Here is a 22,663-nt window from a genome sequence, read left to right on the forward strand (position 1 = left end):
AGGGAGATTTTCTTTTAGACTCAACCCTATGGCGTCATGCTCGGCAGATTCGTTCTGACGACAGGGACCGTGGTCTTCCTCCCACTAATGTACATCTCCTGTTTTCATTTCAAATATGGGTGTTGTCTCAGCTGTAAGCAGCCACAGTCAGTGTCCAGCACTGTGCCAAATTAAAACCCTCTTTGTTGAATGTGAAGAGCTGAAGGTCGTCAGCAGTTGTGTCACGACAGAAGTAGCTGACTGATGTTGGAAATATCAAGACATGATGGACTGCAGCTCCCAGGCCTGAGGCGGAAGCACAGCCTTACTCTCCCTCTCTTTCTCTCTCTGGGATATTCACTCTTTAAAACTTAACTCCCCCTACTCCAATGCAGTCACAAGCTGCTGTGAAAGAGAGGGCCACAAACAAACAAAACAAAACAAACAGGATAAAGTTTGTCTACCACACAATATTACTTTGATTTCTTGTTCAGTGTCTTTTGCTTTTGCTTTTACATGAATCAAAGATAGAAGCTGTGCTGCAGGTTTATGCGTCAATTTGTTGTTTGTCAGAGCTAAATCCTCAATACCATCATACTGTAACGTCACAGAGACATGGAAATGTGGATAGTTGCCAAAGATAAAGGATAATTATTGTCCATGCAGAGATTCATGATATACAGAATATGCACCTATCACAAAATCTTCTTAGAGTTCTTTCTTCTCTGTTAATAAACCTTTATTACCTCCACCAAGACGGTTACGTTTTTGGGAGAGTTTGTCTGTTTGTTTGTCTGTGAACAACATAACTCAAAAAGTAACAACCAGATCTTGATGACATTTTCAGGAAATGTTCAAAATGGGATAAGGAAGAAGTGATTAAATTTTGGAGGTGATCCAAGTCACCGTCTGGATCCAGGATTTTTCTAAAGGATTCTTTATAGTTGTGAGATAGGGCTGTTTTCACCATATGCGTATATAACTCCACCATAAATGGTCAGATTGCTTTGCAAAACATAACAAGACAAGGTCACCATAATTTCTGACAGATGTAAAAGTACGATCCAGATCCTGGCAATATTCTGGATACTAACATCTAGAATATGAAATATGTTCTGGGTCAACATAATTTTCAACACTGTCAGGAAACAAATTATCGTACAAACCTGCAACTAACAGCAAATTATAGCAGACAGTCTGCTGAAAGAGAGTATAACATTAAAGTAGGACTAAAGTGTTGCGTGACAATCACAATATGCTTGGTGGAGATCTGCGCTCTATGAGTGATTTTCTAGTTAGATAAGTCAACTGAGGAGGGGCAGGATAGTGAACAGAGATCAGCAGGGAAGACTGACTGCAAACCATCAAGGCTGGGAGTCTAAACCATCAACTGCTGCAACAAAGGCTGTAGTCTCTGTGAATGAGGTACAAGCTTTGAGGACTAAACCAAACCAGCACCCAAAGTTTACCAAATCTTATGCTCATACTTACTGTGTAGCCTTTCAGTCATGGTAAAGAAGGCCCATACAATGTGGTGATGCAAGTGATGCAAAGTGCAACCGGGAACAGAAAGAGCTAGCGTAGCCAACTAGCTGCATTAGCTGAGCAGAGTGATGAGTGAATATGTTACGGAAACATTGACTTTGAGACTGTGTTTGTTTGCAATGGAGTCATATTAAATATTTAATGAGAACAGACCTTGCAAGCTGTGATTCCCCGAGTGGCATTGTCTGCAAATTATAGATTCTTACCAACTACCAACGAGCAGGATAAAAAGGAGGACATAAAGTTGACTTGGCTCCATGAAGGAGAGTTCACAAGGCACATGACGGGAGAGTCGCAGCGCCGCTGTGTCTTTCTATCAACCACACACAGGTGCTCTTTGGATACTTCAGGCCTGTTTTTTACTTCTTGTGGAGAAAGAGACGCATGTGTAAAAAAAATAAAAATCTAAAACTAGAAGCTCTATGAATGTGATGAGACACAATGACAGAGCATGAGACATTCCTTTGCAGCTTCCTCTCATGCTACCTCCACTGAATCTATGAAACCACTCTGTGATGGCAGCAGTCCAAAGCACAGAGCGAAGGCGTAACCTCAACTATAACATATTTTCACAATGGCTAACATCAGGCTAACGCTTTTTGGCACATAAACCTTCATCAGAGCATCTGTTTTTTGGCAGAGAAACCATCCAGAGGAAGGTTATATAAGGAAGTGCACCTGCTATATGTTTCTCACTGCATACTCTCATCAAGTGCAGTGTGCTGCTAGCTGCACCGAGCAGCCTGATTAAAAACACATACAGGTGAGTGTTATCTGGTAAAATGCCCTGTGAGGAGTTTCCATGTTGTCATGATGCTGATGAACTCTTCCAATGGAATCAACCTTTTTCTTTCTTTACAGGAAGCTGTCATCAAGATGTGGCTATTTATAAAGAAGGGAAAGCAAGGGAATTCTTTATGTAACTTTTCTATGTTCAAGAACTTTTTTTGCAGGATGCATAGTGATGAGGTCATGTGCTGATTTGTTGCAACTGTAGCGTAACAACAACAAAACTCTAATTCATGTCTGTCAGTGGCCTACCAAAGGTAATCAGATGCATCAGGGTAATGAAAATCGTCACTGTTACCTAAAAAATCGTAAAAATACACATGGCTTCACTTTTTGTTACTAATTTGCAGTCATTTTGATTGTTGTGAGCTATTGCTATATTATTTTACATGAGAAAAAAAAGACAGTTCTTCCTGCACCTGCAGACAAATAACTTGAAGCACTTTATCGCACTAAGGTTTCCCTTCTGTCTAAATTCTTGCTTGTGTTGTGTGTCACTTTGGACAAAAGTGTCTATTAAATGTAATTGTAGAATTGCAGAAACAGCAGTCAGCAAGAACATTAAACAGTTTTACCATGCTATATCCAGTTCGTAATTGTGCAAATTGTACAGCCCAGGGCCTGTATTCACGGTCAGTCAGTCCTAACGTTCTGTCGTGGAACGGCCCATTTGGCTTCAGCGTTAGCCGCATGCAGGACTGCAAATAATCGGCCAGGTAATTACACCATGAGAGCGACGCAGGTGCAGATCAGTCATAACAAAGGAGAACCTCCTGGAAAACCCCATCCAACAAATTCGGATTGCACATGTCTACCACTCATAAACAACGATACACCTGTCGAGTGATAGCGGTGTGACTGAGAGAAGATCAAGAAAAAAAAATTTCAGTGGAAGAAATTGACATATTATTACAAGAATGCACACAGAGAGCAGAGTCAATCAGATAAACAAAGAGAAAGAGAAAGTTTGGCAATCTAGAACAGAGTATGTGTGTGGTGTTTCCGAGCGAAGTAGACAACCTAAAAAAAAAGCAATATGAAAGCTGCTTTGCAGAACAAGCGCTTAACTCCAACATTTCACCACACACATCTTGGAAGCACCCAGACGAATTAAAGCAAAGAGCAAATCAAACTTGTAAAACTAAAGGCAGTGAGCCCGGTTTGACACTTCGATTGCCTCCTTCATCTCATCTGTTCACAAAAAAAACGTTTTGTCCCCTAAATCTAAATTTGCTGTATGACATTGCCACCTTTCCAAAGGACTGTTTTCTGTCTTTGCATATTTTGTTTCAAGCAGTAACACATTTTGCAATGTTCGCCTTTAAACAGCCAAACAGGCACTGTAATCTTACAGTTAGCGTCTGTAATGGTGGGGTGTACCACTATTAAATATAACACTCTTTTGAGCCGTTCACCTGGCTCATGCACACTAATCAATTTTTTTTTTCGCTGTTAGTACAAAGGGTCCGTTTTTCTCATCAATAGTTGGACATGCATAGGGGCCCTGGTTGTAGAGTTTAACTGGTTCAACAGAAAACATGTTTCTCTAATCCTGCTCTACTATCAGTCATAAGTATCAAAAATAATAAAATAGAAAAAACTACTCATGCTTGCTAATAAATGCTGTACACAATGGAACAGTACGTTTCCATGTGCAAAATGCAGGAGAACACATCTCACAGCCATCATTTTTTTACTGTACTAAAAAGATACACTGTGCTCCCTAAAAACAGAAGTTTTTGTGAGCCTAACAGAGAGAAAAATGTTCAGATTTTGAGTTACAGCAGACATTTGGCCATGCAAAACAAGACACTGGAGGAAATCTAAGTGGCAACAGACACACTGTTCTGCTACTCGCTCTCATTAAATTAACATCACACTCTGTTAACATGCTGGAAGTAAAAGCCTCCTTTGTTCTTTGTTTTGCAGACAGCGAGTGTAGTAAGTGGCCATAAGCTTCTCTGAATACAAACTTTCTAAAAAAACATCAGAAGCACGGGCGGTAACAATGAGGCTGGTGCTGAAATTAATAGAGGCAATCATTCGCTGTGCTGAATTAGAGTCTTCACTGCAGCTGTCAGTCGGGGCTGAAATATGATGTCATCAGTTAGTGGCCTCGCACAGACACCTGAGTGTTGATGGAAAAGCATGAAACAGGAAATATCTCAGGCATCGTTTTTAAAGGTGCCATGCCTAATTTGCAGACATTTCCAATCCTCAAAATGTCCTTAAAGCCTTTGATTTCACATGAAAGTAGCCTGATTGGAAGCAAATTCATAAGCAACAAGCTAAAAGACAGAAATCCAACTATTTTTATGCCTCTTGGCATCTTTGTAGTTTAATAGTTTCAGTAAAACAATCAACCCAAATGACATACACTAATGACTTCTAACCCACGCTTTCTATTTCCAGACATTATCAAAATAACCATTATTTCTAAGAGCGGATATAAAAGATGTACAATTTCCAATAAAAGTTAATGGGGCATAAGGTTTTCTCAGATCTGCAAATCAGATTCTCAGAATCACTGCAAGGAGCAATACAAAGAGGCCCTGAAGCATCTCTGATCATAAAGTATTAAAAATCAATACATCGACTATCCCCAGTTTGGAAGAAAAACAGTGCTCACTCGCTGTCTCTCGTACGTGTGCCCTATTTCTCGAGGAGCAGCCATCTTCGATATGTGAATAGATGCATAGTAATGACATGGGAGCAGTCACTTCAAAGCTCTTCCCTATATTGTGCCACAGGCCAACTCTTCGACGTACTCCAGAGGAATGACTCGTAAATGCTGTTTGTGAGCACACCTCGACTTGTGAGCAGAAAATCTCGTAGAAACAGACAGAGCTGCGACACATACCTCCAAAATCAGGCCTTAAACGGATGTCATATCCCTTCAGCAACTTGTCCACGGTAGTCTTGGCCACAGACATTCCCATGCTTCCTGGGGAGGAGCTGAGGGCAAAGCATAAGAGTGTAAAAGATGGTTTTTGTGTTGTTTTTTGAGCACAAACAGAGATGTCATGTCTATCACAGAAATGTTACTATACAGGACATATTCTTGACTAAGACTCATGTAGTATGTACTCTTTGTTCTCAACATTAATGGCATGTATGCCTCATTTAATTCATTGACATGCTGTGACAAAGAAAAAGAGGATGATAGAAATAAGAAAAAAAATCATATTTAATTTACAATAAGCTGAATTCTGTGGTGATTTGTCTGTCAATCTAAATCTTAGCCGAAATCAACACAAGTCAACTTTTCCAAGGGACAATCTTTCACTCATAAAAACAAAAAAAAGCCTACATACAAAAGACAAAAAATGACAACTGTGAAAAGAACAATATGCCAGTAAATCAGGCTTAATCTCATGTTGCTGCTCACTGACACCAACACTGATGGTTTCATTACAGCAGCACGTTTGTCACACAACAAACAGTTTTATCGAGTTCTTTTTTGTTGTTGCGGTCAGTTTCTGAGGAAAATATTTGCTCTGTGCTCCTGCATGACACAAACAACACTGTGGCTCCTGTGTTGTCATGGAGAAGCTTAAAACACGGGCGCATTTTCCCCCACCTACAGAGTGTTCCTGTTATGAACTAAGAGAGCGTGACAATGATACCCCATCCAATCGTTTTATAGACGTTAGCCCTTTGAGGTAGTTTTATTCAGAGTAACTTTGGTCCAGTTTTATTTGTTAGTACGTATTTCCATGAGCCATCCCCAGAAGGAGCCATTTAGTCCACACTGGTCTGACTGACACCTCTACCGTCAGTGTCATGACCTGCATCACCTGACACACAGACCAGCTCTCCAGCTGAGGTTCCTTGTTACGGGGGAGAGGGAATGTGTGGGATGAGTGCAGGTGAAGGAGGGGAATACGAGCTGGAAGAAGTGGGTTAAAACTGCTCCCCTGACAGGAGCACTAGCCCTGGGCTCAGTCAGGGAAACACTCTTCAATTAGCTCATAGGCTGTGCAGCTGTTCATCAAGCTGGTCGGCTACACGACTTGTAGGTCTGACACCTGAGAGGGAATCTCAGTGACACCTGGAACACGGGCTGGGATGATTCCAGGTTCTTCTAATGGAATCAAAATGTCAAAAAGTGGTGCGACCCAGTTCTGGCTAAGCGCCTAAATCTCATAAGTGAGGCTGTAGGTGACTGCAGACAGGAGAGGGGGAGGAGGAGGAGGAGGAGGAGGAGGAGGAGAAGGCCACAGGGGATTTGTAACAACAGAACAATAAAGGGGGCTGATCAGGGGGATTGAAGCTGTGATGATCATAAAGGCTTGTGCTGCAATTCACACTGTAACATTACAGGACCTGGACAAGAGCTGATTTATTAAAACGTTAAATCTCACACTGTTCTTTCTGTCAGGGGAGCAGCTGCAGATAGGGATGGTCACCTGCTGGGCTTATTTTGAAATCTGATTGATTTGGCTCCAGTCATGAAATTGGGTGATTAAGATGATTACATGGATGGAATTTGAGGCTAGTTGGCGTTTAGACGGTGGATTGAAGAAGTAGGCTTGTAGGCCGAGGGGCCACAGCAGTTTAGACCTGTACATGGAGCTGCTCCCCATGGCGTAATCAATCGATCTCCGGCTGATTGAGCCTATCATCTAATCATCGGCTGAGCCTACATGAGCCTACGGAGGGCAGTCTCATCAGGAGCACAGCAACAGTCGCCCCTTTTATCAAACATGTCACACGTACTCTTCTCTTTTTTTTTTTTCATCTAAGGAGTAGACTACGTTTCACAAAAGGCTTGCTTGGAGTGCACGTGCATGTTTTCACGCTCGCGCGCTCCACAGCACCGTCTATTAGAGCCTATATCGGCAGCAATGCCCCTAATAAGTAGGCCTGGGTACCCCGTTAATGCGATTTGCCACATCTCAGCCCTTTTATTGACCGGTAATCACGTCTGCTGGTGTGAAAGGTTTTTCCAGGGGAGGTTTTTCTTACCTTTGAACAAAGCATACGAAGGACAAAGCCGCCAGAGCAAAGAAAATTCCACATAATTTATCTTCTTGACGACCCAACATCTCCACAAATCCTTAGATATAGTTTCTATAATCCAACCAGTCCAGTGGTCCTCCAGAAAATGCACAAAGTAAAAAAGTGGCAATTAAAAAAAGATAATTGCCTTTGAAAAATGTCGACTAAACTAAGCCTACATGTACTCATGCGATGTCTTCATTAAAAGAGGCTTCTGGATTCTTTAAAATCTGGTCTAATTGGCCCCCGCTGTTTTCCCTCAGCTATGGAAATCCGTGCAGGTCACAGAGCCCCTCGACCAGCACCAGGAGATCAGACATCTTTGCTCAAAAACAGCACACACAATACTTTTGAAAGTGATGACAAGTGTTCCTCCCCTTAAAAACACAAACACTGGCATGAATGAGAGAGCAGCAGCCTCCCGGTGATCAAATCGGTGGATGAAATTTCCCGGTCCAAATCTGCAGAAGAGGCATGGTTCCAGCGACGCTCCGGCGCCAGACTATTCCACACCGTGATTTTGTTCACAGATATTTGTTGTTTGAGCTGGGAACACTGCTCGGCTGGAGGGGAGCGGTGGGTTCAAAGAAAAAAAAAAAGAAAAATGAAATCTTGATTTCTTGTTTTTTGTGCCCCCCGTTGCCGCTTTTTCTGCTGCTACTGCTGCTGCTGCTGATGTAGATCAGCGCAAAGTCACTGAGGGGATAATGCACATTGGAAAAGCAGTGGGTAATATCTGATGCAGACGTCAGAGCAGCTATATCACTCCTCTGCTGGAAAAAAAATTACATGCCGAGAAAATATGGATGGCCCCTAGCACAACAAAGCATCTTAAGGTCAGGTTTTGTATCAAAAAGGTGCAAACCTGTGAGGAAAGTCCCCCAGTCTCCGCTGTCCAGCGCTAAATGGCGTTTGGACACGTTAATGTGCCAGGCGCGTCTCCTCCGCCAAACAATTCAACAAATGACACAGAATCAACAGTCCGAAGACTCATCATGCGGAAATCTCGCCTCTCTTTTCCTTTTCTCCTTCCCAGTTCTCAGCTGAAATTACAATAATGCCCAATCGGAGAGGGGGAGAAGGAGGGGGGACACCTAAGGTGAATTCCTTAGCGACAGCCTGTTCACGCGCTGCTGAATTGTCTGTCTTTTTTCTCTGGAGCACATTAGGATGCTGGGTGTGTGTGTGTGTGTGTGTGTGTGTGTGTGTGTGTGTGTGTGTGTGTGTGTGTGTGTGTGTGTGTGTGTGTGTGTGTGTCGGTGTGTTTTTAAGCTTTTCTTTCACTTTGGCACATTCTTAAACACACGCTCAGTCATTCAGAGAGGGACGGGCGCACGGTCATACATATGGGCACACACGCGCGCAATCAGTGGGAACACTGTGTTTATTTTTACTAATTTAATTTCTTCTCATGACTAAAAGTCTCCCGCTTTTTGTGCGGCGACATATAAACATGCTTAGCGGAAAAGTGCTTCAGCGCACATCACAATTCAAGACATCGCACTCAGCTTGTGTTTTATACAGAGGAGGAGGAGGAGGAAGAGGAGGAGAGGTTTTCTTCAGGGATCTCTGTGCTGTCCAGTTGCTAAGCAACCTCATCCAGCACTGATGCAGTTGTGGTGAAGGCTCTGCGCAAAGACTCATTTAAAGGAGCAGACCCGGTGCTGTCACCGCTGCGCTGTCAGTGGGACAAAAGCACACAGCAGCTCATGTACCATGGAGCCATTTCTGTGAGAGCAGAGAAAGGATGAAACATGTGTTAACATTATTACAACGAAATGTGGCGTGTCGTGGGGTTCACACTCTGCTTTTGCTTCATCATCATTGTCCTCTTCCTCCTCCTCGTCATCATCATTTTTGTCAGGGCCACAGGTGCTGTGAGAAGTGAGAGTCGGTAGGTCTGCAGCCTGAGTTCACTTTGAAACATATTCACATCAGTAGACATCTGTTGCATATTCTCAGCTGAGCTCCAAACCCAGAAATGAGCAAGATTCACGTGGCTCCTCCTACACATGACGTCACAACATTCAACAATAAGGACTCTGAATATAAAAAGACGGATAATTATTGTGTTTGATTGTCAAGCTGGTTTGGTCAAATTTAGCTCCATTTATTAAACTGAAGGATAAGAGTTGGTGCTTTTATCACGCCTTTAAGTTATGATGACTGAACAGTGTAAAACAACCTGAATCTGTAAAGAATGAGTGATTACGTTAGGTTTATTAGATAAACTGAGCTGTGTCAGACTTCTTCAATGATCAACTTAAAGGGGCTGCAAGGAGTTTCTAAGAGATCTTGAAAAAGTCTCCCTTCTAGATACATGCCTGATTGTAATTCATTTTTTAAATGAGATTATCAGTGCCAATGTAGGTTATTTCTAAACACTACTTCTTAGCTGCCTGAGTGAAGCAGGGCTGTCTCTGTGATAACACCATGCCGGCTGACAAAGTTTAGAAGTGAGAAGATACAAGTGTTTTTGTCTGCTGAAAAAGATTTCTGTGATTAATTTTGTAGTGGTGGTGGACACAGGAGCCTAACTGTCAGACAGAAAAAGAAGGACAAGAGAGCAGAAGAAATCTGAATGCGAGAGTGATACAGCCCGAGCTAAAGGCTAAGACAGAAGCTAAACTGTTTGTGCTAGTGTTCATTCCAACCCACAGTCAGCAGTTATTCTGCAGTGGTCTGTTCAAAGTTGAGAGTCTATCAATAAAATGAAGAGTGAGGTTACGTTAGCTCTGCTTGGTAGATGACTGGTAGGACATGGCCAAGATTCACTAAAGTTACACATTACCGACACGTCTCACAGTACCGGGCTGAGAGTGGCGCTCACTATAGATAGCTACCAACCTACAGTGCAAAAAAATATGCTTGTTGTCACATTTCAAACGGTAGCGCTACGTAACTGTACCGATAAATACCTTGCCTCAGCACGTTGTATCTAGTAAAAAGTTGTCTTGATCAAAGAAAATTAGTTTCAGTCCGATCTCCATTTACTTCCAAAAACAAACACATGCCTTGTTAAAAAGCCATGTCTTCACGACAGTGTGGGTGAGACTTTGGGCCACAAGGTGGCGAGGCAGTCCAATCAAAACAGATCCTCCTCCTAGCATCTTTGGAAAAATTAGTATGCCTGTATTCTTGTATGCCAATTTCATTATCCTTTTTGAGCAAAGCTGCATCTCTGCTTCCACTAAAAAAAGTCACTGACTGTGTGAACTTCCTATACTAAAGGTGAATAAAGGCATTTCTATATTTTATGCTGGAGATCCCTTTGTCTGGCACAGACCACGAGGCAGCTGTGAAGGGCATTGAAAAGAGACATCATGCCGAACATCTTGTTGGTGTTTTAATGTTTCTCTACCACATAAATAAGAACTTTAACCTCAAATTTGTGTTTCAGTTTATCAGTGCTTGCTAACTTTTGATGAAACACAGTTCCCTAGCTCATGTAACCTGACTTAATGTGGATATTTTACATACAGTTGTGATCCAGTCATTGCATACTGCAGACTAAAGGGCAGCACCACAATTGACCATGACCTGGCACCCAAGGGTGAGCAATTAACCACACATGATGTGTTGACACAGGCTGATCTCCACATGCTATATCACAGGAGTCAAAAGGTCAACAGCTACAAGAGCTGGATGGCAATGAGTCTGTTTAAACTATCAGATACTAAATCAATTCAGTGGATTTAGAAAAGTCACTTGAGACAGTACATGGAGTTTTTGGGAAAAGAAAAAAAGTCTTATACTGGGAGAAATTCACTTGTTCACTTAAATTCAAAGAAGATCATGAGTGAGATTACAATAGAATTACAAACTAATGCAGAAAAACAAAACAAAAGATTCATCAAAGTTAAGTAAGTTATTGACACTATCAAATGTCTCTTAACTAGACACAGAAAAAAACATGTCAAACACAGTACTGTCAGTGAATGTGCATTCTGCCTAAGTCCCTTCAGATTAATTTACATACACCTTGAACTGGAGTTGTTTAATTGTGAAAACAAGCATCATGATACTTGTCTACACACAACATCAAACAAATCTGTATTGTTTCTGAATGTGCAAAAAAAAAAAAAACTGATGAACCCATTCAAGATTATAATGGTAGTATCTCAAATCAAAGGGTGATCTGTTACCTTCCTTGTGAATGTCAGTCTAAAACAGACATGGTTTATTAGAATTAGCAGGGGGTATTATTCTTATTATGCTTTGGATATAAAGTAACAGTGCTAGATGTTCAAATTAAAAATAGGCAGATTTTCAAAACCTCTAATATTCATGTGTTGTAGACATCCCTCAATCTGTCTGTGAGCTGCTCAAAGTGGTCCATTCTAAAAATAGCACAAGATCTTCACGAGACTTGCTGAAAGGATGAGGTCATCGCATAAGGATCTCCTAACTGGTTCATTGCACTTTGATGGGACCTTAAACACTAAGGTCTACCCGTAGCTCTGCACCTGCCAGGCCTCGAGAGGGGCTGGCTTATCAGAGGGAAGGGGGTTTGTGGAGCAGCAAGCCTTAAAGAGATGGCAGTTAAAGCAAAATATTCACAGAGATGCTGAAATAAGGGTTTTCTAAAACGGGTATGAAGCCTAAAAAAGCACTCTGTTGGGCAACGATGACTAAATAAACATTACAGTGTATGTTTGTGATAAGCATATGAATCATTTAGTTTTAGTACACAATCTTAATCGTGATAGAAAACAGACTATATTTTACATTTATAATAGGATAAAAAAAAAAAAATTGTATTGTCAGTTTTAACTGATTTACTCATTTTGGATCTAAACGTAGCAACTCTGTCTCAAAGTAGTATCAATAAATAGAATAGGAAAGAGCTCGTTGCTTCTTTTGGCTTCTTTGGATATCTACTCAATTCATAAACCAGAAGAGTATCTAGTTTTGTCAACCGCAAAGGTTTTTCTACTATATATCTGGAGAAAAATTGTTTCCATGTACCTCCATGAACCTAGATTTCTAGAGGGTTTTGACATTTAAATCCACAGTGGATACTTAACCTGACCAATACCAGACGGGCTTTCATGATGGGATTCAGCTATTTAAATGCAAATGATTCACCAGGCCGAGAATAAACTAACCTGACGTATTCCCGTGTTCCAATCAGCCTGTTCATGCAGAGGTGCCAAGGTAACATTAAATGTGCTCATGATGATGTCTGAACAAGCACACTTGTCCACACATGTATTCCTTAATAGCCAGATATTTTCCACAGGTTTTCATGGTGAAAGTTAGAGACCAGCATCGGCCGCATGGTAGAGATAAGAAGTGTAACATGGAGTTAAGACGTGTGACGGCCTGCCACATGGATCTTTTCATTCACTGGGCATGCTCAGTCTGCGTTATTGCTCCTACTTACAATAGTGCTCCCATTCACAGCATTCCCTGATTACTGCAATTAACTCTAAATGGCATCTATGACAAGCAGATCCGAGCCCCTGAGATGTGCATATAGTATGCTCTTTTTCGCTCCATTCACATGTTGCGTAACACATATGAGTTACTGGGTCACCCTTGCTCCTCTGATATAAATAGTATCACATGGTTAATGCATTGGTGCCTTCCAGTCACTCCCTGCTCCTCTCGCTGTTCATATCTGTCAAACCCCAATCGGCTCAAAGTAACACATGATATATCTACTGAACTGTTTGGACATGTTTGGACAGGTTTCCTCACACAGCTCCAGCACCAGCCCCAGACAGAAGTGAAGATCTGTGATTTATGAAACAGGAATCTTAATGGGAGTTCACTGAGCAGTAATGTGTTGTGGGATTTTGTGCGCTCCCTTTGATTAAAGAACACAATCAAGGCTCCTCATGAGGAAGTTTTATTCGTAGGGAGAGGGCGTGTAACTTTGAGATGAGATGGCAGCTCAGGTTCAAGTTTGGTCAACCTGACCGTGAGAAGGCTTCTCCTTGGATAATCACCATCACTCCTGTCTGCGCGCGGTGTGGAGGAGCAGGCCAGCAGAGCTCCCTGGAGAGATGGGGTTTTCAAACTGTATTGTGTAACCAAGACTTGACTTACCCTGGCTAGATGGAAGAGAGAGCCGTGCTACTTCTACGGGACAATGTTGAATGCCCTGAATGCTTGATACTGCTTCCATGGTGGGCTGAAGACTTTCCAACCACCTCTTTGCTTAGACTACATCAAGAGTTTGACAAATACAGTCATATTCAGGTAGGGTGATGTGAGGATATCCCCACATACACTCCAGAGCTTTCTCTTACCTGAAGGACTACCTTAACACAGTGTAGTGCCCTGAAGCATCAGTACTCTCCATCTGACCAAACTTTTCTAGAAGTGTCAAACCTCATTTCACTTTCAAAAAATCCATTGTGTTCTGAATCCAACAGTTGAGGCGCAAGTACCACCCATATGATAAAACTTCTGAATACTATAACATTCGCTTAATGTTACTCATGTGATGCAGTTCATCATGGTGGTGTCTGTTTGCTGTGAGTTTGTAACCCTAATCTGACATCAGTTTATCATCACTTTGTAAAAATGTGTTGTTGTTTTTTTGGAAGTGAATAAACAGTCGTTCTGCCTACAACAGCCGGCCAGCATCTGGGGTGATGATGGCGATGTGGCATCTCATTTCGGAGAGATGTTTTTCTTTCCCCTTCCCCTTGGACCTTAAAGCAGAGGGCCAAGGGGAAGGGGTAAGAATGACAATTGGGATTGACCTTAAGACATGTATCGAGACATGTCATATAATATACAAGCAGACTAGTAAAAAAAAAAAAAAAAGAATAAATGAATAAATAAATGAATAAATAAATAAAACAAGATGACAAGTTTAAAAAAAAATAAGGGAGCTGTATTCTGTGAGGATGGTGTGTGTCAGTGTACAAAGTACAGTACAAATTTTCTTAATCAGACAAAATATCTTCGACACATTTTTTCTTTCTTTTGCTCGTCTTCCTTCTCACTTCTCCTTCTCCTTTCCCCCTCTTTCTTTTAATTTTTCCTTTTAATTTTTTCCTTTTTCTTCCTTGCCACTTTCTCCCTTTCCTTTCCTTTTCTCGCCTTTTTTTCCCCTTTACTTTTCCTTTACTATCAGCCTATCTATTGCCACCACCTTCACCCGTAACTCAACAACTTTTCTTGTATCTTTGATAAATAAAGTCTACCAAACTTTGACCTCCTGCAGCCACGGTAAACCTTTACTACGAGCATTTTAGTTTTTTTTTTTTTTTTCCAGGTTTATTTTGTCCCTGTATAATCTGTGTAGTAGCTTTTCATGATTCACAGAACAAAAGAATCCTTTTTTCTCACCCTGGTGTTTTAGAAAACCCTTATTCCAGCCTCAACATTCTGTTTTAGCTGCTGTCTTTTTAAGGTCTCTGCTCCACAACCCCTTCCTTCTGAAGAAAGCCAAAGAACCACAGCCACAACAACAACAAAAACAAAGAGTAAAGTGAGTCAAAATAAGAACAACTACCACAAAACCAGAACATATGATCCAAAATTACCTAAAAGAGAAAACCAGACCCAAGTCGATATGAAGCAATTTGAATAACAAAACAGGTGAAGTCAGTTCAGATACAGAAACAAAAAGCAATAGTAACAATAACAGAAGAAATATCTTAAATAAGATTTACTGAATCAGAATACCACAAACAACTACTCAACATTGAAATTGATTTTCATGCTGGTGTCTTTATGTTTGAAACCTAGGGCTTGGTAAACATCCAAACCCACAAACTGGTTAAGAAGGATGTGTACAACATAATGAGCCCAGTGAACTGACACACCCTGGTAAATATGTGACCAAACCATTGTGCCAGGTCCAAAGCACAGGAGTTTTGAGGCCAGGGAATCTTGCCTAATCTTCATTAAGGTATTAAATTATGTTATATATGTGATAAATGCACTGAATGTATTTGCTTCACTATTTTCCATTGTCCCCCCTGGGAGCACTCTGACAGGAGGTCAAATCAGCAGCCAGAGATTACCTCCCTGCAGTGTAATGCCGCACCTGTCAAGCTTTGAGAAAATAAAGGTTCAACTTCAATGTACATCCTGCCTTTCATTGACCACAGAGATGAGATTGGAGTCTTTGAAAATCCACACGGTTTTGAAGCACCACCTCGAAGCAGGCAGCCAGGCAATTGTTGCTATGCTACCTGGAAAGCCCAATCAAAGTGCAGTGTGATGCTCGTCGAGGTTGAACTGCACCGCGATGCTTCAAATACTTGTGAGGATCACTGTTTACACTCAAATCACAGATAAAACACATGAAAGAAGTTGCACAATAATGCAACCTCAGGGGGGGAAAACACCATGTGAGGGTATCCACATGAATCACATCACATGAATAATATCTATTGATCATTATACTGTATTCACCTACACTACAGAACAGTGAATACCTGATATATGACCCTACGTGTGGCGTACATTCATGATAATTTAACCTGGTGATAAAAATGAAATATATCCAGCTTCAACATTTATTACTTCGTTTCACGCCTGATTGTTACAGTCTGATGTCAGGTGTCTCACCACAGCGTTTCAGCCATCTGATACAATTAGAAACAAATGAACATGCTGACAACGAGCAAGACAGTCATCAGCCTTTAAGGACTCAAGAGAAAATGTGAGACACATTTTTATAAAATCAATAATGATGACACATGGGGCTTATCCTCAGGGGATCTGAATAATAACAATCAAATACCAATGTGACACACACCATTAGTGGAAAGGACAGAAGTGCTCTGTTTGTGCAATAACCCATATCAGGAGAAAAGGATATCAATATATAAATAGATATATCCTACTCTAATATGTCTTTATAGTGTATTTGAAGGATATTAAATCAATGTATTGAAAACATTTTACTGAAAGCTCCTGTGAAGAGTGTTTTGGGATGATAATGAAACAGACTAAGATTTACATTGGATCTTCGTTATAAGCTACAAAAGTCAAGCAGACCATCAGTATTGATGTTTTTATTGTCTGTTCAGTTCAAAGCCTGAAATCACCTCTAGGTGGTAGGTGCCATCCAAAGTGAGTTACAGCCACAGGTAAATATAATAAGTGATGGTACAACAGCCACCCAAAAGTGAAACCAAAACGTTAAAGCTCCCCTCTTTTCTGTTTTATCAATCTGGGACATTCTTTTTCTTATCAGTCACAGCAAGCAGAAAAAACATCAACAAACAAGAAATCTTCAAGACTTCACATGTTTCAACATGTATCATGCTGACAAATGCACTAGTGTTTATTTCATTAGGAGCTTTGCTTTAATCATCTGATGTAAAAAAAATAATAATAATAAAATAGTGAGGAGATGCAACATCAGGACAAACAGCTTTGTCAACAACTACGGCTTTCTTTGTTATTCTTTAATTAATTTGCAGAGCATAAAAAATGTATAGAAGTGTAAGAAAAAGTGTACCGAATTCAAACCCTACTGTTACCTACCGAGTCTGCGTCAGAGACAAAATTAAACAGGGGAGCACAAATTCTTGTTCATTATTGGATTCATAACCATTGTGCAAAGTTCTAATTCACATATACAAGGCACTGTACCACAAAGAAAGCTACGTCTCCCCTCCCATTGTGCAAACAACCGTGTGCCTTTAGCACACCAACATTAGAGTGAACATCAAATACCACTCAACAATCAAATAACCACGTAAACCAAACAATATTAGTGAGCTAAAGACAGAACTACCTTTAAAACAACTGGAGCCAGTGAGTGTTGCAGCTAAATCTCCAGAGGACAGCGTCCTCCCACTCCGTCGTACATCTGCAGGTCAAGTCTGTTTCAAAAACAAGTTGGGCCTTTCTCCTGAGGAGTACCGTACGTCTGTGATCAAAAATTATGTTCCTCAGTGTGGAGAAGGAATTCCCACACCTGCCAGTGGAGGCTCTGAATGTTAGGGCATGTCTGAGTGCAGTCAGCATCGCTCAGCATTGCGGCCATATGAGCATAATATTTTGACAGAATACACAAAATTGTCCACTTTTCTTCATTTTGACTTGTTTTATGCCGGATGAAAAATTCTATGGCGACCTCAAACTCAGTCTCAACGACAGGTGACCCCTTCGGTAGCTTAGAGGGCACCTGCAGCACCTTTCAGCCTGATGTCCATCTCTTCCTTGGTTAGCAGCCTTTTACCAGTCTCCCATAAATTTGGCCAAAATGTTAATACTTATTTTCCACTGAGTGTAACACAATGTAATGATATCAGATCAAATCAAACCAAATCAGTAGGTCAGGGGTCATGCCAGGACCAATCAGCACCTCCCCTAACTGGACGTCAGCAGATGTGATCAACATTTTATTTTCTCCATTTTCATTGTCATTTAAAAAATTCCCTTTTAAAAACACATTTTCTGAATCACTTTTTTAAATATTACAAGAATCAATGAATTCTATTTATATAATAAAACAGTTGTTTGTTATAAATTGTCTGCTTTCCCTTGTGGGGAGCACAGTAGCTCAACAGAGGGTGCACAGCCCGCAAACGCCTCCCTGTGATGCTGGCACTGGTTACCCCCTTATTATGACAGTCTGCTTCAGGTCAAAGCAAGAATTTGTCCCGCTGAGAGACCTTTGACATCTTATGGTTAAACGTGTTTTAGTTAGAGCAAGAGACATGACATCAGCTTCACATGCAAGACCTTTCCTGTACATGCTCTGTCCTAAGATTTGTCACGTCAACCCCCATCTGAGAGGAATTTTAGCTTCACTTTTTAACAGTTGGAGGAAAAAGAGGTATGTCATCCACATTTATATTTCAAAAACTGCCAGAAGAATATAACCTGACAGTTTCATATATCCGCCACGGAAATATTTCACCAGTCCATCTAGGTAGCAGCTCTTCCAATTTGTTTTCAGAGGCGATGATGAGGCGGTGATTGGACGGCAGTTCTGATTAACACACTCACCATGGACCAATCCACATCAAGCCATGGTATGACGTAGCTTATGTGAGCCGATGCTTCTAAGAAACAATAAATGAATAACAACTGAATCACGAGAAACAGCTGTGAAAAAGGCGTTAGACGACAGCTTCCGTTTTTATAAATTTAACTTAAGAATCAAAGGAACGCTGACAAGTACGAAGGTCTGCTGACGTCACGTCTGCTCCCACAGCTCCCGCCTCTCTTCCCTGATTGGGCCGGTCAGAATTTAGCCAAGTGAAATCGTTGGTCATTGGAGCCTGGCAAGATGGACCTGCAGGAGTTCAGAAACTGAATCAGGCAGGTCCGTCTGCTCTGCAAGGTTAAGAAGGATACGTTTGACTGTTTAAAAGCAGCCTAAGCAGGATTACATATGTAGTAAACAAGGTCAGCAGAGATAAGAAGTGCAGCTTTGTCCACAGAGGGTGCTAAAATCAACACCAGGAACTGTCTCACAGGAGCTTTGATGAGGTTTTGTTTTGTTTTTACCCAGCACCATATTCATAAAAAACACATACAAATGTGATTGGAAGACTGGTTGTTCTTGTTTTTCAGTATATAGATCCAAGAATCTTAAAGAGGGACCCACTGGAGGCTCTCTGGCTACATTAAAGGCTCATCAGGGATAAAAGTAATCATTAATGTATGCAGGAGACAGTCTTAGCAAGACCTTTAGAGGGATGTAAAATGCCAAAAGTCAATGCTAAAACTCAGAGGTTTCCAGAGCAAGAAAGCTAAATTGAAGTTATTTTCCTTTGTTCTGAACAATCAGTAGTCTAGCAACAGCTTTACTTCAAGTTAACTGTGCTCAACATGATCAGACTATTATTTTTAACATGCTGACTGAAATGAAGACTACCATTAGAGAGGATACTAGCTTTCCACAGCTAGAGGTGATTATGATGAACAATGAACCAAAAAATGAGATCAGTAGTAGAGTTTTGGTCTGTGAAAACACACTTCATCCAGTCTAACATCCATCAGCCGATCTTAGACCTGATTTGAAACACCACTGGAGGCCAGAAGCAGGATCTTTTCATCTATCCTCCCTGTTATCAAATAGACACTCCAGGCCTGGCACACTAACTAACTGACCTGAAACCCTTGTCTGTCTGCTACACCAGAGGAGCACTCCTCTAAAACAGTCACGTGACTTCCCAGCTCTCAAATTAGCAAGGACAAGGCGCAGCGCTGGATGCTAAATAGCTATTGACGGAGGACAAACACTAATACCAATCTGTAATTCTGTCCCTTACCTCACACATGTCCCTCTGCCACTCTCACTGCTATTCATTAATAGAAACACTCAGGCTGGCGCATATCTAAGCAGACCCCTGTGGCCTTTTATTGATACAATCAGAATAATTAATTAAGTGTTTGTAGAGGTCTGGCATGAGGTTAATCTTCTCAATGGTTTATCAATATCAAAGATGGCATGAGCTGTGACACATGCGACACCCAGTCTTGAGTGGGTGCATGCTTGAACGTGTGCATGTAAGTTTGTCTTTGCATTTGTAAGCAGATACATGCAGTATCAGGCCACTGTCTCCCCTTCTTTCTGTCTTAATGCACACCATCGTGCAACAACATCAAAAGGGTTTTGTTTGGTCATTCTTTACTCCTCTAAAGAACAGCTTTGCATCAAGCTTTTTTTATTTTAAGTGCCCACATTCCTGTTTTCCCTTTTAACTTAATGCCAAAGCTTGATGTGATGGCCTTTAGTTCTCTGGTAAAGACAGGAAACAATGAAGCAAGCAAGCAGGGATTCTCCACCATGCAGCAAAAAAAAAAAACATGTAGCATAAATAGTAGCATTTTGTTCAAAAATAGCACCGTAGCATCCCATCCTCTCTCCCCCCCTCCTATCTGTATTCTACGTGGGATTTCTACACAGAGCTCCTGCGAGAAAGGGTTAATGAATTCCTCACACAGATAGATATTGCCATGGAAACAGCTGCGTGACTGCTTGCAGCTTGTATACACACAGGAGAGGAAAAAAAACAATGGTGCCAAAGGTGTTTTAAAATTCAGTGAGCAGAGGCTTTCCAGTGCTGCATTTAAGGATTTTTTTTTTTTTTTTTGAACGAGTGAGAAGTCCCCACCTAGCATCCTCAGCCCTGGTCCTCCCCCGGCCCCTCCTTCACTCCCTCGTCCTCTGTCTCCATCTTTGCAATTCAAAGGAATGTGATTGGCATTGGAGATGTATTTGCAGTAGCCATGGAGTTAATGCATTCAAAAATATGAGGTCTGGATGTGGTAGATGGGAAATAATACTCTGTGCTGTCATTTTCTTCGCAATAAGAGAGTACACACACACACACACACACACACACACACACACACACACACACACACACACACACACACACACACACACACACACTTGCAGCAGAGAATAATTAATTCACAATATGAAACAGACCTGAGGCAATGTGCCTCACAGTCGAGCTGAAAAAGAAGGAATAGATTGAGGGCTGTGATGCTTCTTGGGCTCTCAAATACAAGAATGTACACAACATCAGACTGCCCTGCACACACACCTACACACAGAAACACACACTGTGGACATGAACATGCAATAATTATTTGTCCCTGGAGATTACACAATCCAGCCGTGTTTCAAAAATGGGTGGCACAGTACGCTGTGTGCTGGTGGGTTAACCTAATCCACTTCAGCACAAAAACATGTTCTTTTAGTGCCATTAGCCGTCCTCCCAATAGCCAGTCAATAGCTTCTTTCGCGCTTGTCCAAATGGACTTTTATGCCTGAGTCTGCAAATGTGACTCTATAGGTCGGTTTGTGCAGCGTTCACTGCCTGCACTCAGTGGCCGAAGCAAAATAACTGTGTTTAGATTCATAAATATTTTGAGGTGCATTGAAAGCCTTTTCAGTCCTTGGAGAGGAGTTTGCAAGGAAGTGAAGGTGCAGCAAGAAGCATAGCGCATGGAGGGTTAGGTAAACAAACAAACAAACAAACAAAGTAAGCCAAAAGGTAAACAGACATAAAAGCGGATGCACTTTTCTTTTTACTTTCAGAAATCTGAAAGTTTTTTGATTACAAACATCATTCTGGTAGAGATGTTTTTCTCCTCCAATCACAAATAAGAGCCGGGAATTCTCCCAGGAACTGAACCACATTCCACCAGAATGTGTCCAGTCCATTAAATGGGATGTAAAGAGCACAGTATGCTCCATTTCTTTACATACCCTACATGGTGGAAAACAACATTCTTCATGCTTCACATTAAACAACAAACTGCAGATGTAAGAAAATAAGAGTTTTCAATAACTTGTAAGTAAGTACTGTGGTGTTTCATTTTTTTCTTCAGCAAATAAAAAAGGCGATCAGAGCAGCTTGTTAAAACAGTTTCAGAGTATGAGATGTTGCTAATTGTTTTTTTCCAGCTTTGATAACAACACATAAAAAAGTGAAACGTGATTATAAGAGAGTAACACATCAAGTGGGAAAAAACAAATGATGAAAAGAGACGCCACAACTCTTCATCAACAGCCACAGGTTGCTCCTCACGTGGGATCAGTCAAACCATGCTAAGCTCAGTCCAACATAATTTCATTCAAGTTTTTGAGCCACGTTCATCCAGGTTAATTAAAAAGAGACGGACTTCTGCAATCCCCTCGTCACACAGCAGGACCAAACGTGGTCAAGTGTAATTACACAGCTGTAAGCAGATCATAATTGGATAATAATTTTTTTAGTGATTCCTTTTGGGATCAAACCGTCCGCTGGGAGTGTTTAATTGATGAGATGTTTCACAGCTGCCAGAAGTTACAAGATGAGGTGATGATCGCAGCTTATCGCCCGGGCAGAGGGAGAGGGAAGTCACTGAGCTAATGAGCGGGTGGCTCAGTGACTTTGTCAGCCAGGTATGTTAACAGATATTATCTTATTTGCTAAATGAGCCATGGGTGGACACTATCATTTTTTACGGCTTGACATTACACGCTAGGCCCATACGCTGGTGTGAAGGTAAAATGCAGCATCTGCTTTCAGGACATTTCCATTCCAAAGTTAATGTTTCTAATTATAGGCGAAAATTTACGATAAAAATTAAACTCAAAAGTCCATGTCAAAAATGTTTTTACAGTGTCACAGATTTCTGTCATTTATAAAGACATTAAAAGAACATCCTTTTGTTCCTCATGGCTTCACACAAGAAGGCTGAAACATAACCTGATTTAAAGGCACTTACTGTGTTTTCTAATCTTGGTGAGAGTTGACAGGATTAAAAACACTTACTGATCTGTAGTATGAACATGAAGCCACTGCTCCAGCTTGCTAGCTAAGCTTAGCATTGAGTTTCTACTCCCTGCATGCATTCGTTTCCTGGAAATTTACAATTGACTTTTCGACTCTATAGCGGGATCACATCATGCTCA

The 22,663-nt window shown here is 41.1% G+C and overlaps 1 protein-coding gene across 3 annotated transcripts in view; it reads right to left on the reverse strand.

Moving 5' to 3' along the window:
• The window catches only part of gabrb4 (gamma-aminobutyric acid type A receptor subunit beta4), a 354,886-nt gene that overhangs the window by 76,321 nt on the left and 255,902 nt on the right, over positions 1-22,663 (reverse strand). For 2 of the 3 annotated variants that reach the window (XM_074672398.1, XM_074672396.1), the window contains exons 1-2: positions 7,282-8,431; positions 5,174-5,268 (exon numbers count right to left, since the gene is read on the reverse strand). In XM_074672398.1, coding sequence (XP_074528499.1) covers positions 5,174-5,268; positions 7,282-7,361 — 175 coding nt within the window. In that variant the 5' untranslated portion in view covers positions 7,362-8,431. Of the gene's footprint in view, positions 1-5,173; positions 5,269-7,281; positions 8,432-22,663 lie in introns of those variants that run through there. The other variant, XM_074672397.1, reaches the window with a different exon arrangement.

The sequence above is a fragment of the Halichoeres trimaculatus genome, unplaced genomic scaffold, assembly GCF_033239565.1.
Source record: "Halichoeres trimaculatus isolate MK-OKI-2021-1 unplaced genomic scaffold, fHalTri1.1 fHalTri1_scaffold_6, whole genome shotgun sequence".
NCBI lineage: Eukaryota > Metazoa > Chordata > Actinopteri > Labriformes > Labridae > Halichoeres > Halichoeres trimaculatus.